Below are 16,916 nucleotides of genomic sequence, written 5' to 3' on the forward strand. Positions count from 1 at the left end.
GCAATGAGCCGAGATCACACCACTGCACTCCAGCCTGGGTGACTGACCAAGACTCCATCTCAAAAAAAAAAAATCAGTATTGTCCTTGTGCACATCTCACCCCAATAGGGACTGGATGCCCAAGGAGGCGGGACAGCCCCCAGTGCCAGCGCCAGGCTCTCATTCACTCCCTGGTCTGCCTTGCCCTTCTTGGTGGGGGACTATCTGCCTTTTCGCCCAGATGTTTTCTTCTCCATTAACTGTACTATTCTTTCGCTCTTAAGGAACAGAAGCAATGCTTGTTGTAACTGGTTTCAAACTATACAACACAAACCACAGTCTTCGGGCTGTTTTGTTGCAGGCTTCACTTACTAAACCCCTCTTTTTCTGCTCCCATTGGCATTGAAGTTAGAGAAAGGTGTCTGGAATTTTCTCCCTCCCACACTTGCCTAGGCTGTTAAACAGGTTTGCTCTTAAAGAAGCCCAGTGTCAGCCAGGCGAGGTGGCTCACATCTGTAATCCCAGCACTTTGGGAGGCCGAGGGCGGGTGGATCACTTGAGGTCAGGAGTTCAAGACCAGCCTGGCCAGCATGATGAAATGCAGACTCTAAGGACTTGGGCCTCCTACAAGCCCAAGTCCTCCCAGCTACTCAGGAGGCTGAGGCAGGAAAATCACTTGAACCTGGGAGGTGGAGGTTGCGGTGACCCGAGATCGTGTCATTGCACTCCAGCCTGGGCAACAAGAGTGAAACTCTTGTCTCAAAAAAAAAAAAGAATCCTGGTGTCTTCTCACTAGTTTGGGTCTGTTTGTTGCTTTTGCCATTACAAAAGTGCTTGCATTTAATGAAGGGCTATGGCCGGTGCATTTGATTTGAAAGTTCATTTAGTTACATATTAATACTGCGCTGTATGTTAGGCGGCCCCCTCCTGGAGGAGAGCTGAGGCACAGGGACGGGGAGAGGGGGGTGGCTAGTAAAGCATCTCTTCTGCTTTTATCAAGAGCTGATGGTCCTTCCAGCAGAGTTCTCCCAACCAGGGTGGGGAGATGGCCCCCACCCGGCAGCAGAGCTCCCCCACTCTGGGCTCTTGCCCCTCTGGGCTAGTTTCTTACGCCCTGTCCTGCTCTGCCCTGCTCTGGCGGCCTCCCTAGACTCGGCCTGTCCCTGCCTATCAGCTTCTTCACCTGGTTTATCCTCTGGTCTTGCCACCTCATCTGCACAATCTGTGATGCCTCCTCCTCATTCACGCTCTGAGCCTTCTCCCTGCCACCCTCGTCCCCAGTGCTACACAGTCATTGTCCTTGGCACACAGCAGGAGCTCAGAAAATACTTGTTGAATGAGTTCAAACCACTGGGCTCTGAAGAAGCTCCCGTGGCTCTCTGGCTGGGTAACATGGAAGCCATCCAGCTCAGGGTTCAACCAGCCTCTCTCAGAGCCCATGGCTACTCAGAGTGTGTGCCCACTGAGCAGCAGCATTGGCATCCCCAGGGAGCTTGTCAGAAATGCAGATGCTCAGGCCCCGCAGAGCTGCTGGCCGGAGTCTACACTGAACAAGATGCAGGAATTACATTTGGGAAGCGTTGGTGGAACCACCTGCTGACCATGAGGTCACCTCTGGAGGGTCGCAGTGTTTGTTCCACTCTTCAGTCCTCCCGGCAATAACATGGAAGCAGTTTTGTGCTTGGCGATATTGGGGTCACAGGGCCATTCCCTGTCCTCCTGCCTCCAGGCAGGTAACTAGACCAGATGACTGTGAGGGTTATTTTAGTTTCTCTTGTTCATTAGGTCCCACCACAGATGCTGTCTTGGCTCCTCTGATACCCATAGTCACCCATGGTGAGGACCAAGCAGGGCTCCTGTCTTAGTCTATTTTGTGTTGCTGTATCAGAGTGCCTGAGACTGGGTAATTTATAATCAATAGAAGTTTATTTGGCTCACAGTTCTAAAGGGTGGAAGTCCAAGAATGGGGTGCCAGCATCTGGCGAGGACCTTTGTGCTGCATCATCCCAGGATAGGAAGCAGAAGGGCAAGAAAACATGAGAGTGAGGGGGCCAGACTTGTTTTCATCAAAAAAGCCAGTCTTTTAATAGCTAAGCCACTCCTGAGATAACCACGTTAATGCACTGATGAAGCCATACACTTGTGAGGGCTCTGCCCTCAGGACCTAACATCCCTTACTGGCCCCATCCTAAACACTTGCATTGGGGATTGAGTTTCTAACACAAGAACTTTGGGGAACACATTCAAATTATAACCGATCTCTCCCACCCACTTTCCAGATGCTGGAAGTAACACCTCCCGGAGGAGCAAGATTGGGTCTGGCCTTAGGCCGTGGCTCACTTTGCCTCTCCTGAGTCTTTTCTGCTTTTCCATGCTTCATCCCCTTGTGCAACTTTGACCACCCTCCCAGCTGCGGGAGTTGGCCAGAGCCCCACTGCATCCAGAGTCAAGGCAAAGTTCTAGTGGGTCCCAGGGAGATGAGGCTGATTTGTGAGTGCCTGGCCTCAGGGACTTTTTTTCCTAGAAGACCACTGATATCTGGTGGGGTAGCATCTTCTGGGTAGCTGGGACCCCGCCACTGATCTGACTTCTTTTTCCTCCTGCCACAGTCAACACCAGTCACCACTCATCCTCCTACAAGCCCAAGTCCTCCAGCAACGTGACCTCCACCAGCGGTCACTCTTCAGGGAGCTCGTCTGGAGCCATCGCCTACCGGCAGCAGCGGCCAGGCCCCCACTTCCAGCAGCAGCAGCCGCTCAATCTCAGCCAGGTGAGTGGCACAGCTGGTGCCTCAGGCCAAGCAGAGCCCCAATGCCCTCATCCTTCCGTTTCAGAGAGGATCATTGTGGCAGCCCCTCACCCACCTCACGAGCCTGCAGTCCTACCCATGGGTGGCACCACATGCTCCTGGTGACCTCTGGTGGCTTCTTCCACCGCAGGTCACCCTTGGGGAAGTTAATATCACTGGTGCACAGAGAGCTGGGCCCAAAGCAAAGTGACTTGTCCAATGTTACAGAGCCCTTAGTGACATGGAGCTTAAAAATAGGATGGCCCACATATTGCTGTTTCACCCCAGCAAAGGGGAGAGCACTGTGTGCCGGCCCTGTTGGCCTGCGACACCAGGGACAGACCTGCATCCAGCTCATCAAGGGAGGGTCACACACCACAGCCCCCAAGGCAAGGGTAAGAGCAGTCCTAGGACTTGGAGGAAGGTGGGTGGGTCAAGGTGAAATCTGAGTGACCCAAGTTTCTGCCGGTGCAGGGCTGTGTGAAGGGCTCAGCATCGGGCCTGACTCACACAGTGGACTCAGGGCCCTGTTTCTCTAGAAACTACAAGGTGAGGCTGGGCACAGTGGCTCATGCCTGTAATCCCAGCACTTTGGGAGGCCAAGGTGGGCAGATCATGAGGTCAGGATTTCGAGACCAGCCTGGCCAACATGATGAAACCCCATCTCTCCTAAAGATACAAAAAGTTAGCTGGATATGGTGGTGGACACCTATAATCCCAGCTCCTCTGGAGGGTGAGGCAGAAGAATCGCTTGAACCCGGGAGTTGGAGGTTGCGGTGAGCTGAGATCGCACCATTGCACTCCAGCCTAGGTGACAGGGCAAGACTCTGTCTCAAAAGAAATAAAGAAAGGAACTAGAAGGTGAGATAAATGGGGCGTTTGTGTTGAGAGCCCCTCACCTGAAGTGCTGCCCCGGGTGGTAAATGGAGCCCGTGTCTGTCACGTGACTTAGGTGTTCCAGGTAGGAGAGCGCTGTTTTATTTGGACTGACAGAACTTCAAACAGCGAAGCTTCCAAGAGCCCACTCTTTTTGTGTGAGCCAGGGTCTTGTTCTGTTGCTCAGGCTAAAGTGCAGTGGCACAGCCGTGGCTCACTGCAGCCCCAACCTCCTGGACTCAAGTAATCTTCCCGTTTTAGCCTCCTGAGTAGCTGGGGCTACAGGCATGAGCCACCACTCCCAGCTAAGTTTCAAAAATTTTCGTAGAGATGTGAGAGCCAACAATTTTGAGAACAAGATTTACAGAGAGTAAGAAAGCAATTGCTGCTCAAAGAGGGTGTCCTGGCCTGGTGCAGTGGCTCATGCCTGTAGTCCCAGCTTCTCAGCAGGCCAAGGTAGGAGGATCACCCTAGGCCAGGAGTTTGATGCTACAGTGAACTAGGTTTATGCTACTGCACTCCAGCCTGGGGCATCCTGATACGCCACAGCTTCTGTACATCCTTGGGAGAAATATTTTCTCCTGTAGCTTTGCAGCTGGCTTTATCCCTGTATCCTCCCAGCCTGGTGAGTGGTAAGCCAAGTGGGGACTTTCTCAGTCCAAATGAAATTTTTTTTTTTTTTGAGACGGAGTCTCGCTCTGTCACCCAGGCTGGAGTGCAGTGGTGTGATCTGCTCACTGCAACCCCTGCCTCCCAGGTTCAAGTAATTCTCATGCCTCAGCCTCCCGAGTAGCTGGGACTATAGGCACACGCCACCATCCCCAGCAAATTTTTTTTGTATTTTAGTAGAGATGGGGTTTCGCCATCTTGGCCAGGCTGGTCTTGAACTCCTGACATCAGGTGATCCACCTGCCTCGGCCTCCCAAAGTGCTGGGATTACAGGCGTGAGCCACCACACTGGGCCCCAAGTAAATTTCAACTTTCAACTAACACAGAAGGAAGCCCCTTATGTCACTTCTGGCGTCTTTCCCTTCTCTTCCTCCTTCCTGCCCTCCCGTTCCTCCTCCCACTTCTTCCAACCCATGTGCCCCGGCCCCTGATGTCTCTCTTGTTGCCTCTCTTCCCCAGGCTCAGCAGCACATCACCACGGACCGCACTGGGAGCCACAGAAGGCAGCAGGCCTATATCACTCCTACCATGGCCCAGGCTCCGTACTCCTTCCCACACAACAGCCCCAGCCACGGCACTGTCCATCCCCACCTGGCTGCAGCCGCTGCCGCCCACCTCCCCACCCAGCCCCATCTCTATACCTACACCACGCCTGCCGCCCTGGGCTCTACCGGCACCGTGGCCCACCTGGTGGCCTCGCAGGGCTCGGCGCGCCACACCGTGCAGCACACTGCCTACCCAGCCAGCATCGTCCACCAGGTCCCCGTGAGCATGGGCCCCCGGGTCCTGCCCTCGCCCACCATCCACCCGAGTCAGTATCCAGCCCAGTTTGCCCACCAGACCTACATCAGCGCCTCGCCAGCCTCCACCGTCTACACTGGATATCCACTGAGCCCCGCCAAGGTTAACCAGTACCCTTACATATAAACACTGGAGGGGAGGGAGGGAGGGAGGGAAGGAGGGAGGGAGAGGATAGCCCGAGGGAGGAGGGAGAGGAGGAGAAGGAAGGCGCTCCTGGGACCTTGGGCGCTGGCCTTTTATACTGAAGATGCCGCACAGAAACAATGCAAACGGGGCAGGGGCGGGGAGGGGAGGGGGGCGCCAGGGGCCAGGACGGGACACCAGTGAAACTTGAACCGGGAAGTGGGAGGACGTAGAGCAGAGAAGAGAACATTTTAAAAAGGAAGGGATTCAAGAGGGTGGGAAATCTATGCTTTTTATTTTAAAAAAGAAAAAGAAAAAAAAGAAAAAAAGAAAACGTCAATAACAAAAAAAAACACACACACAGCTCAAGAACCCATTCTACACCAAACTGGAAAGGAGAAGAGAGCACCAGGAAGATTCCAGAAGCCGGGGTGGGGGGGCCAGTTTTTGAAGAACTTTATGAACTTTTCAAAGATTATTTTCATATGACAGCAAGTGATATGGAAGACTTTGCTGTCAGGGACACCTGATATGGAAATCAAATAGATTTTTAATTAATTGAACATAAGATTTAGAGATTTTTCCAGAACTCGAAAGAGTCAACAGCCCTCCAGAAGGTCAGGCTGCAGTCCGAGGAGGCTGATGTGTGGGTGGTGTGGGATTGTCCCAGATCCCGGGAAAGAAGGAGCGGGTCAGGCTGCTGGAAGGGCCCCAGGGTGCGAGGGGCGGGTTTTCTCTTTCTAAGCACTCTGGATAAATCCCTAAACAGTGTTGTCCCTCAAATGTCATTAATAATGTGTGTTGCAAACTTTAGGTTTTTTTCTTTTCTGAAAATGTATTTTCTCTCTGAATCCACCCCCTGTCGCGTCGCGTAGGGCTAGCGGTAGTCACGGACACCCTAGTAGAATGTAGCACCTGGCACCCTTGTCTCCTACCTGTGTTCAACTCCAATGATACCAATAGAATATTCCTCAATGTAATTGCACAAAAAAAAAAAGCGATATAACATAGGCATGTAACCAATGTGACGGTGCAGGCGTGCGGTGAGTGGGCGAGCGTGGGTGGGTGTGCGCGCCGCCTTCCCCGTGTGCCCCTTGGCGCCGCCACCCCAGCTGGCGCAGTCTCGAAACTGCATCATTCCCTCCTAGTGCCTTACCGAGCGATAGACGCGGCGTGAGGGTTTACTTCCACTGGTACTCCAAGAAACTGAGGCTAGTCAGACACAATCTCAGCTCTTCTGTTCTGCTGTTTTAACAGTTTACTCTGGCCTTTCCTTTTTTCTTTCTTTCTTTCTTTTAGAAATGTTAATGCCCATTGTCTTTCTTGGGCTGTTTGCTAGCAGAAGGATGCCAGGGAAGCCGGCAGGAGCTAGGAGAGAGTCCGTGGATCTTGAAAGAGATGTGGGAGGCAGATGCCAGGCGGGTGCGTCTGGAGATGGGGATGGCGGTAGTTGAGTTGTACTTTGTGGGCGGAGGCCCAAAGAGACTCCCCAGGCTTCACCCCTGCCCCACTCCACCAGCTCTGCCATTTGTGAGGGCAGAGATTTCTGGACTGTTGGCCTCACCAAGCAGCGGTCTCACGCCCCAGGCAGCATCCCCCAATCCCTCCCTCCACGAAAGCCTGGAGCTCTCAGCCTCCCCGGCGTGCTCCACTGTTTCCTTGCTCCCTGGGCTGTTTAGCTCTAAGGATCTTGCCAGACCCCTCCCTCTGTAGACGACCACCAACCTCTGTTTGCTGTTGAATTCTCTCCTCACATTACCCAGGTCTGCTCAAGATGTGATTTTGGTTTTGGTTTCTGAGGATTCTGGTGGGCAGAAGGTTGGAGGGACATTTTTGAGGGTGACCAGGGGTCTGACACTGCACTTTTGGAAAAACACGGACAGGTAAATTTCCAAAGAAATCCACCCTTTGTCCTCTTTGCACCTTTGATGCATTCTGGAAGTTTTCTCAGGCTTTGGACACTGCTGGAGGTGGAGGTGTGGAGAGTTGGGGAGTTCTCTCTGTTCATAGTAAATAACTGAAATATGTGAATGTGAATGGCAGGAGAATCTGGTCAAGGATAGGGCCGAAAAGGGTGGTTCTGTTTGCTTCTGATGCTGAGTCCTTAGCTGACCCCACAGCCAAGTTTCCAAGGTGCAAAGAGATCTTTCCTGAGTCAGCGGCCCCATCCTCATCCTCCCACCCTTTACTTCCTCACTCCGCGGTCTCCCTTAAGGATGACTGTGAAAGGTATTTTCCTAGTGATATCCAACCTAATTCAGTAACAGCACCGTTACTTAGCTCTTAGCTGTGAAATAACTCTGGAAACTTCACCACCCCAACCATAAATTCTTACTTACAAAGAAATAGCTCCCCAAACTGGAAACAACTTAGTCCAGGCCTCAGCAAGAAGGAAGGGCCCCATGACTGCTCGACACTGGGCACAGCTGGGCAGTCTTGCCAGGAGGCCACTGGAGGCTGAGCTGGCAAGAGGCCAGCAGCAGAGAGATGTCCTCCCTCGGGCTGTGATCAATATCATCTTTTTCCAGAGGTAGGGAAATGCAGCCCTCTGAGACTGCAGAAAAATAGTTCAGAGAGGGTGAGGGCTGCAAAGGCCCTGCCCCCGTCCCCGACGCCCAACAGCTGGGTCAGCCTGGAAAATCCATCTGTTAGGGATTTTTTGTGGCAGCAATAGCCCATCAGGTCTCATCCAGAGTTACAGGTCTTGGCTGCAAATGAGCCTCAGTCCACCTTACTGGAGAGCACCCCAGACTCCTGGGTACTCAGTTCCAGCCCTTTCTAGATCTGATCTTTTCAGGGGGAAAGACAGCTTGAAATGTTCTTTTCATTTTAAAGAAAATCCTTTTGTCTGCTTAAGTTGGAGGCTTCTTACTCTTCCACCTGACATTTTCTTTTCCTTCTTCCAGATCAGGAATAAAATTTCCATGCTGCTCATAAAGATAATATTATTGTACTAATTATTTTTGTTATTGCCATTGTAAGTATGATCATGATCATCATGTTGATATTTTAGTCAGGGTTTTAAATGCACATTTATTCCAAGTATCTTTGTGTTTTCTCCTTAATATTTAAACTTACTCTCTGTGAGTGTACAAGTAGACTGGAGGGACATCCAGATGTCTAGTCTTGTCAGGCAAAAGAACAGGAAAGACTTAGGAAGTAGGAAAATTGTGTCGTCATCACTCTCCCACAAAGAGCCGTCAATAAGATCCACCACAGAAGTTTAAAGGAGAATCAAAGCCTTGATTGGGCTTCTGACACCATGGTCCTCATCGAGGTTGTCCTTTTCTAGATCGCAGCAGCCTGGGATGTGATGTCAGGTGGCATCTCATGGTGACGTCAGGGGAATGCCAAGCCACTGACTGCCCAGTCCTTAGCTGGCTTCTCTCCCACATCTCAGCGCTCTCCCGTGCTTCTGAAATCTGTTAACTAAATCCGTGGCTTGCCTCTGATATTAAGCAAAAGTATCCCCTCCCAGAGGTGACCACAGCCCCTTCCTCAAACATCCACCCGTTTCTCATCGTCGCACCCGGGGTGTGGCTTAGATTCTTTAATGCAGAGACATTTTCCCCCTTCCAGAAGACAATGGGCATGTAATGTGGCATAAGAGTGACCTGGCAGGTGGTGCCTTCCCCAGGAAATTTCACCACACCACCCAGTTCTTCAGCCTGCCCCCTCCCCTGTGATACATGTTCCCAGCACCCAATTCTAGCCGGAAATGGGTGGAGGGATGGCAAGAGGCCAGAGAAACCCGGAACAAAGCCAGGCAGCTGCCCAGGCATTGCAGGCCATGCCCCCTCTGAAAGCATCCCCACTGGGTTCCGGCCACACCCCTCAGTGCATTGTGCTGTATGTGATGGGTGCTCACACGCTGTCCCCAAACCCACAAACTGCTAGGCCCCAGATGAAGAAGGGTGAAATGGCCGGCTTCACTGCAGGGAAGGGAAGTGAAGTATTGGGTGAGGCCAGCCCCACAGCCACTGAGCAAATGTTAGTGCACATTCTCCTAGTCCTCACCCAATGGCCTCCTCCAGCCCCATTCATGGAGCTGCCACATCAGAAGCCCCGGGAGAAGCTCCCTGCAGGAGAGGCCAGCTCCCTGTACGCTCAACTGCATACCTGCCTGAATCTGCCATTGGGTCACCTTGGCAAATAGGCTGCTGTCCCTAGGACCGACCTCTCAAGCAGAGGGATGCCAACCTAGTCCTTACTTAGCCCATGAATCACCTAGAGCATCCTCTAGTCTACTGTGGGCTCCCTCCTTCCCTTTTGAAGAAACATCGTTCAGAGTAAGGGGAGGATTTGAAAGTTCAGGTCATGGAGGAGTGTTGAACTGGAGCCTACTGAACTGCAGGGCGATTTGCTTCTGCTCGCTGGGTTCTGACTGGCCCATCTGGACGTGGACCCCCATGTCTCTGTGCTTAGGGCCTCTTCGTGATGTTTTGGATGTTTCCAAGGGAAGGGGGTGAGCAGATCAAGGGGTGGGAGAGTCAAGGCTTGATGCCAGTTAATACTGTGAAGTGGAGCGTGAGGTCAGTGGAATTCAGAGGAAAGAGAAGGGTCAGAGCAAAGCGACGTCCGTCTCCTGGACTGTTAACCTTTCTAGCCTTCCAGGTAGTGGAGGTGTTTGAAGGCTGTAGCAGCCAGCTGGCCTGTGTCCTCTTCAACCTGGAAGACTCGGCCTGCCCAAGCACCAACGTGTGGGACAGATGGACGTCAGGAAGGGCACGGGAGATCAGCCCAGCTGCCAACGGGACAATTTCCCTTGATTGGACCTTGGCAATGGCAAACACTCATATTTGAACAAGCTTGGGGTGGAAGATTTTGGCTGTGTGAGTGTGAGTGAGTGAGTGGAACAAACTTTCTTGGAAACTGGAGGGAAGAGATGAGGAGGCTTAGGGAAGTATTACTGATGGCTCACGGTTGAGAGAGCGACGTGGGGCCCCAGCTCGCCCCAGCTTTCACCCCAGGTTTTCTTTGTCTGATGCTGAGGGCAGGGTGGGGTGTGGGACCGCCACTGTTGCTGGCCTGTCAAGTAGCTGCTAGGATAGAAAATGGAAGAAGGAAATGGCTCGGTGCTCTCAACTAGCAGAATTCAAGAGAGACCAGGGTTCCTTCCACAGGCCAGCCTGGGACTTCACAGTGCCAGCAAGAGTGACTTTGCCATGACACATTCCAGCCCCAGGGACTTTGCCAGCTTCATTCCCCGTCTGTGTCTTTTCCTTCTGATGTGTTTGACAGCTTTCTGATGGGGAAGCTTCAAACTTGAGCAGGCCAGAGATGTCCTTACCAAATCAGAAAGGAAGGGGAAGCTGTTCCTTTCTTTAGCCAAAGAACCCTTCTCAGACGCCTCCCGAGATGGACAAAATGGCATTCCTCTCGTTCCTTTCCAGGCAATAATGACACCATTAGTGATGCAATTCCATTTATCTTTCTCTTTCCTCTCTGTCCTTTTTCTTTAAAAAAAAAAAAATGCATTTATTTCAAAACTGTGCTATTCCTTTAAGAGAAGTGGAGGGGAATCTTTCCATGCCGCTGTGATTGGGAGACTGGAGCACCATACCAGTGCGTGGGCTTGACTAATCCCAGGCCACCATGGGAGCAAGCGAAGCAGAGCTGCCGGGAGTTCAGCTGCGTCACCGGGTTGAGCATGCTGGGGCTGGGCTCGGGAGAGCAGTACTTTCCCACTGTGATGCCTTAGAACTCTCACTTCTCACCTCCACAGACCAGACTCGGTGCAATCTCAGGCCACTAGAGAATGGAAGACAGTGAAAGGGGGTTAAAATGCAAAAGAAACCTGTTAGAGGCTTTGACGCGGTGGCTCACTAGAGGGACACAGCATAGAAGTTTCTCATGTCTTTGTTGCAGATTCCTGAAGTTCAGAACTCAGTCAGAGTTTGCAGAGAAATGGCCCCTGCAGGGCTCAGGCCCCAGAACACCAGCACCAAAGAGGGTCTTCCTGATGCCCCTGCTGGACGTGCCCAAGCCTCTGAGAGCCCCTCATCTCAGGTCCCTGTGTTGAACCTGAGATTGACTGTCTCTTATTTGTTAAAATTTGCAACATCCCTCATGTAAATAGTAGCCATTCAACATGTGTTGAATGCTTTCAGGACGCCTGGGCCAAGGCCTCTATGAGTGTCATCTCAAGGGGCCCCCACAGCCACCCCACAGGGAGGGGGATAACAGCCCCCGTTTTCAGATAAGGAAGCTGACAGGACGCTCTGGAAGGGACAGGTATTGGAGGAAGGATAAAGCAGGGATGCTCCAGAATCCGCTAGGTTCCCTTTTCTGTTAATCAGGCTCTTCCTGAGATGTGATTCCTAATCTTTTACTTTTTTTAATGAGTAGCAACGCGTGGCCTCATATGTCTATGAACCGTTTCTCCCATTTCCTGCGTGCCAAACACTGTGCTGGGAATTGCCCGTGGGTTGTCCTGTTTCATCTTCTCGGTAGCCCTGTGAGATCAGCAATATCAGTCCCCCTACAGCCAAGGAAAATGCCCAGAGCCACGCTGCTCGTGAGGGGCGAGGAGGGCTGGAATCTGGGTCTGCCCAGCTCCAGAGCTGAGCTTGCAGCCATTAGCCGCAGCTTTCTCCCGCGTGTCTGTGCAAAGAAAGGCCTTTACACAGCATCACCCGGTGCCATCACTGCACCGTGGGACTCAGCTGGAAGGCTGTGCAAAGAGGGGACTCCTGAATTGGATGTAGGCAAAAGGGAAGAATTAGTTTGACTTTTCGAGAAAATCTCTGGGGAGTTTCTTTTGATTCATAGTAGAATTCCTTTTAGATTTCTTTCCAGCATACCAACTAGCTTTTAGTAGTGCTGCTACAACCAACTCTTATAAGAGTGAAAAAGAAGTATTCTTTTCTTCTTTAAAAAATAGTTTTTTCTTGCTTACAGTTAATTCTAGAAAGGCAATACTAAAGGTATATATTTTTTTCTAAATGCTATTTTTTACTGCACTTGATAATTATCCTGTCAGCTCTGATCTCTGTAATAGATTCACTCTTCAGCTCTGGGCAGAACCAGAGGCAGGGTTCACACCAAATTTGTAAATATCATATGTGGTTCTGGTGTCCAGGAACTTTTTACGTTCTGTTAAAAAAAAAAAGGAAGAAGAAGAGGTGGAAGAAAGATAAGACTTAGAGGAACAAAAGAATGCTTTCTTTTGAGATAGATACTCTTCTTAAAGAAACAGCAACAATTGTATAAACAGGAAAACCAGCCAGCTTTCATGATAAAAAGGAGTGTCTCTTGCCCTGGTATGAGATTAACAGAAATACAGATGCATCTTTGTTTTGGTTGAAAGGTGGTGAGAATTTAGAAGTGCTTAGGACTAGATTTTTACTTTTTTAAAAGAACTATTATCATTTGTTATGAAATATTTGTTTGGTTGTTTTGAGTGGGTTTGTTGCTTTTTTCATTTAAAACCTTCTTTGTTGACTGGCTCCAGGCTTGTTTGCCTAAATTCTTAGGTAGTTTACACGAGTTCTAGAATCTTTTAGAACTTTAACTCCATTGGAAGCAAACCCAACTAATCAGAGTTTAAGATCCTGGTTGGTTTCAATAGGTATTCTGGAATTCTGGCAGAACACCTAAAGATTTGTTTTTAGAAGGTTTTAGATACATTATCTTACACAAACTGTGACCTAATGGCAATAATTACCTCAAATGTGGGCATTCATCCTGGTTTTAGCCTTTTTTGAAATCCTGTAGCCAGCTTGATCTTGGAATTTAAAGACTATGAATTCTCTGTGGGCTGAAAATAATGATTATTTCATACCCCAGTGATCGTTGCTTAAGTGAATTCTGAAAATAGCTCATCTTTACAACAAAAATTAAACCAAGGAAGAGATTACTCTTTGTGTGTTGTACTCAAATGTGATGTTCAAATGCACATGTTAAATATATGTGTTTTTAGCTACTGTAAAATGCTGTTAGCCTTCTAAGATATCAAGAGAGTCACATTTTAAATGAGTAAACTAAACAATTGACTGTGGATACTTAAGCATATTTCTGGCTACGTTAAAGAGTTTTATAGTTTACATTTAAACTGGTACTTGTTAAAGAAAAGTTCTGTTTATAACTGACATCTTCAAACCCCAGCGAATGCCTCTTAGTTGGACGCCGTGTCTCCCCCAAGGCGGGTGTGTTGTCCAGACTCTTCTGTAGCCCAGCATGTAACTTCCCTCCGTATTTTTGGTTTCCATGTGAACTCGAGAGAATGTGAAAGGCAATCCAGATGGAGGGAGAAGGTGTGAGTCCGCAGCCTGGCCAAATGCAAAGCTCTCACACACATGGTATAAACTTGTGTTCAAGGCCTTCTCTCTGACATCTTGGAAGAGTCATTAAGAACAGATAACCTGGTTCATTGATTTTTGTCTTGACTGAATATTTAACTTATTAATAGATCCACTGGTTTCCAGGCACCAGACAGTAGAAGACACTGGGGTTCAGGTGACCGCGAGGGCACAGCCGCTACTTCTGGGCCATGGGTGATATTTTGATCGGTGTTTTGTAGGGGAGGACCATACACCCCTATTCCCGTGGTCACTGGCTGGGTTTTCCATATATCTGCTGTCATTTGTTCATTTTCCCCTTGAAAGCAAAATCAATGTAAAAGGCTGTGTTTCTGTTTTACTCGTTGTCCAGCTTAGACTCGAAGCCTAGTTGGGTGGGAGGGAGACCTTATCATCCTCTCAGAGACGGTCAGTGCTGAGCAGGAGAAGGAGGTGGAGACAGAGGGGTGGCTCAGCCTGGTCCACTGAGACCTGATGTAAAGAGACACCATGTTTGGAACAAGAGAGATGCTTCGAGACGGGAATGGGCCCCACTGTCACACAGGAACAGACTCGAGGAATGGCAGTTTCTCTGAGTCTTGGTTTGTTTTGTTTTCTCTTTTGCCACCACCAAACTGCAGGGGACCTGCTGTGACCAAAAGGGCATTGCTTTAGCAGATGAGACCTTGAAAACTGCAAAACACCTGGGACCAGGGAGCTATTAAAAAATATAGAAAACAATGCATTTGCTTTTTCCCTATGAACTGCATCGACAGCGTGTTCTTTCGACAGTCTTTTGGTAGAATTGTTTCTGTAAAATAGTTTCCATCTCACTCTCCTAATCATACTCCCACTTCCCTGTTCGTGTGGTAGTGGTGGTGGTGTTTTTCCTTTACGTGAATTAACCAAATGAATTCTGTGTCATCGTCTTTGGAGCTTATATTTTTAAAACATAGAAATTGCCTTTTTGTTCATTTGAAAAGTAAGTACGTTGTATCTAAAAAGGGCTCTGCCTCTGCTCTCCCTGGCTTCTTTGTAACCAATATCCAAATGAATCTAGATCTCCCGGCACTGCCCCCTTCCTTATGTAGAGTCACTGTCCCAAGAGCCACCTCTGCCTCGACCTGCTGTCACCACAGCCCCGGCCCCAGGCACCCAGGACCCCCAGGAAGCAGAGAGCCCAAGAAGGCCCTACTCAGCCTTGAGGCTGGTGGCCACACCTCCCTGTCAGAGTCGCCTGCTGGGCAGAAGGGGCAATGGATTGTCATTGTGGAAATTTATAAGGAGGAACTTGGGAAGTAGAAAGTGGCTTGACCATGCGCATCCTTGGTAGCTTCCTGTAACTAATGAATGGGACAGATAATGCCCCCCCCCACCCCGCCCCACCACCCTGCCCCTGAGCAGATATTCCTGTCTGCGCTGCCCTGAGTCCTTGGTCCCCTGTTTCTGCTCCCCTCCCTTTTGTGTTCCTGCTCACTTCAAGCTTCTTCCATGGACTTCCCAGGGCACAATCATCTCTGGCCCCCAAATCATCTTCATCCTCTCTGTGTACATTTTTTTAACCAAATGAAATAAACAAGAAAGTCATACTTTGGGGCAGCAGAATTTCTAGTTTAGTAGAATCACTGTATAGAGATAGATGTTGATATATATGTTTGTGTATATATATCAAACCAAATTTGATAGGAGAAGTATAGCTTTATGGATAAGGAGGAGGAGGAGCTCTTTAGAGGTCGGAGTCAGCATTGGCGTCTTGGACACACATGGGCCGTGTCCCAGGCCACTCCGCACACATGGGGCTGAGGCGTGGTGCCGGGCCCTTGTCATCCATATCACCACAGCAGAGCTGGCGGGCCCTGCAGGGTGCCGCTACTCTCACTGGGTCCCAGCTTCAAGGGCATCAATGGGTGATGGGGGCAACAAATCAGTATGACTGGAATTTTCCATCCCATTTTGCTTTGACCACATGTATTGAGCTGCAGCCTCTGATACACTATCACATTTCCAAAAATGGTATCCATTAGGATGGAAAGAGAACGGATCTGTAGAAATGTTTACCTTTCAACTGCCCATGAATTCAGGACACTGGATAGAAAGACTCACTCCCCAAAATGAGAACAGGTTAGAGGAGACCTGGTGACACTCTGTCACCGGGTCCAAGGAACGTGGCTCCCTCCCCACGGTCATCTCACCTAGATCTTTCTCTCCCAGGTCATCTCAGCTCAATCTCAATAACCCTATGAAAGCCCTGGTCTGTTGTGTTCCTTCACCGTATGGTTTCTGTAATAAAAAGTGTTAATCCATGTTAATCTATGTGAAAATTATTGCGTGCGACAGTATTTTCTTGTGTACCTCTTTTCCTATGTGAATTGTCCCTCTTTTTTATTTATAAATGTCTACTTTTTTTTTTTAAAGACAAACCAATGTGTTGTAGACCTATATGTAACCTATTCCTTAGTCTCATATTATAGGTATGTTATAAGAATGGATATTTGACTTGGCTTTAGAATGTTTTACAAGAAAACTAATTCTTAACTGATCAAGTCCTTGCTACTAAAATGCTTGTGTTTTTCATCATGACGTCGTGTGCTTCTAAATTAATCATTTTCGTTGTAGAAAAATGGAGTGAATTTATATTAGTCTTGGAAACTAATAATAGCATTGTAAATTTATGAGATGATTTTAACAGAAAAAAATTATAGAAGAATATAGTTATTTTAATTGTAATATTACTAACTGTAGGGTGAGAAAAAGGGGGGTCCCGTTGTGGTGAACTATGTTATAGCTTGTTACTCACAGTTTTTTTTGATCATTTTTTCGGTCTCTGAGGTGAAACGACTTATTAATTAAAATTTGTAAACTCACATATGCATATTGTATATGTGTAGAAATGTAATCACACTTTGTCTTGGAATTACATTAAACTGTTTGAAATCACTGTACACCTGCCTGGCATGCTTGTTCATCCTGGAACCAGACCCATCATCAGAGGGAAGAGGTGATTGTTACAAGTAACATATTTTGGGATTATTTAATGCCTCTGGAAATGTGTAGAAACCACCACTGCATTGAAAATTTGCAGGGGGGTGGGCCTTGAGAGCATGCTACTACCAATTCCCCTGAGCAGGGCTACGAGTCTCCCGGCTTCCCACTGCCTCTTCCAAGCTGTGTCAGCCCCACCTGCTCCCAGTCTCTGTCCCTGACACCTAAGGTGTGGCTGTCACCTGCTGTCCTGGGAGCTTTCCAACATGCATCCTGGATCCTCCACACCAGGCCCTGCCCTCTCACTGGACACCATCAACACCCACAGCCTCATGGCTCGCTGGCCCATCGCCAGGGCCCTTGTCACTCTCCACTTGAGCTGTGTGCTCCACAGCCCCATCCAGACCCTGTGCCCACAG

The 16,916-nt window shown here is 49.2% G+C and overlaps 1 protein-coding gene across 7 annotated transcripts in view; it reads left to right on the plus strand.

The window, feature by feature from the left end:
- The window catches only part of HIPK2 (homeodomain interacting protein kinase 2), a 217,419-nt gene extending 200,962 nt beyond the window's left edge, over nucleotides 1–16,457 (plus strand). For 5 of the 7 annotated variants that reach the window (XM_054237646.2, XM_078343638.1, XM_078343639.1 and 2 more), the window contains 2 exons: nucleotides 2,589–2,749; nucleotides 4,772–10,291. In XM_054237646.2, the coding sequence (XP_054093621.2) occupies nucleotides 2,589–2,749; nucleotides 4,772–5,239 (629 nt within the window). In that variant the 3' untranslated portion in view covers nucleotides 5,240–10,291. Of the gene's footprint in view, nucleotides 1–2,588; nucleotides 2,750–4,771 lie in introns of all 7 variants that reach the window. The other 2 variants (XM_035254603.3, XM_035254604.3) reach the window with 1 other exon arrangement.
- Nucleotides 16,458–16,916: the final 459 nt, after the last annotated feature.

This window comes from Callithrix jacchus, chromosome 11 (genome assembly GCF_049354715.1).
Source record: "Callithrix jacchus isolate 240 chromosome 11, calJac240_pri, whole genome shotgun sequence".
Classification (NCBI taxonomy): domain Eukaryota; kingdom Metazoa; phylum Chordata; class Mammalia; order Primates; family Cebidae; genus Callithrix; species Callithrix jacchus.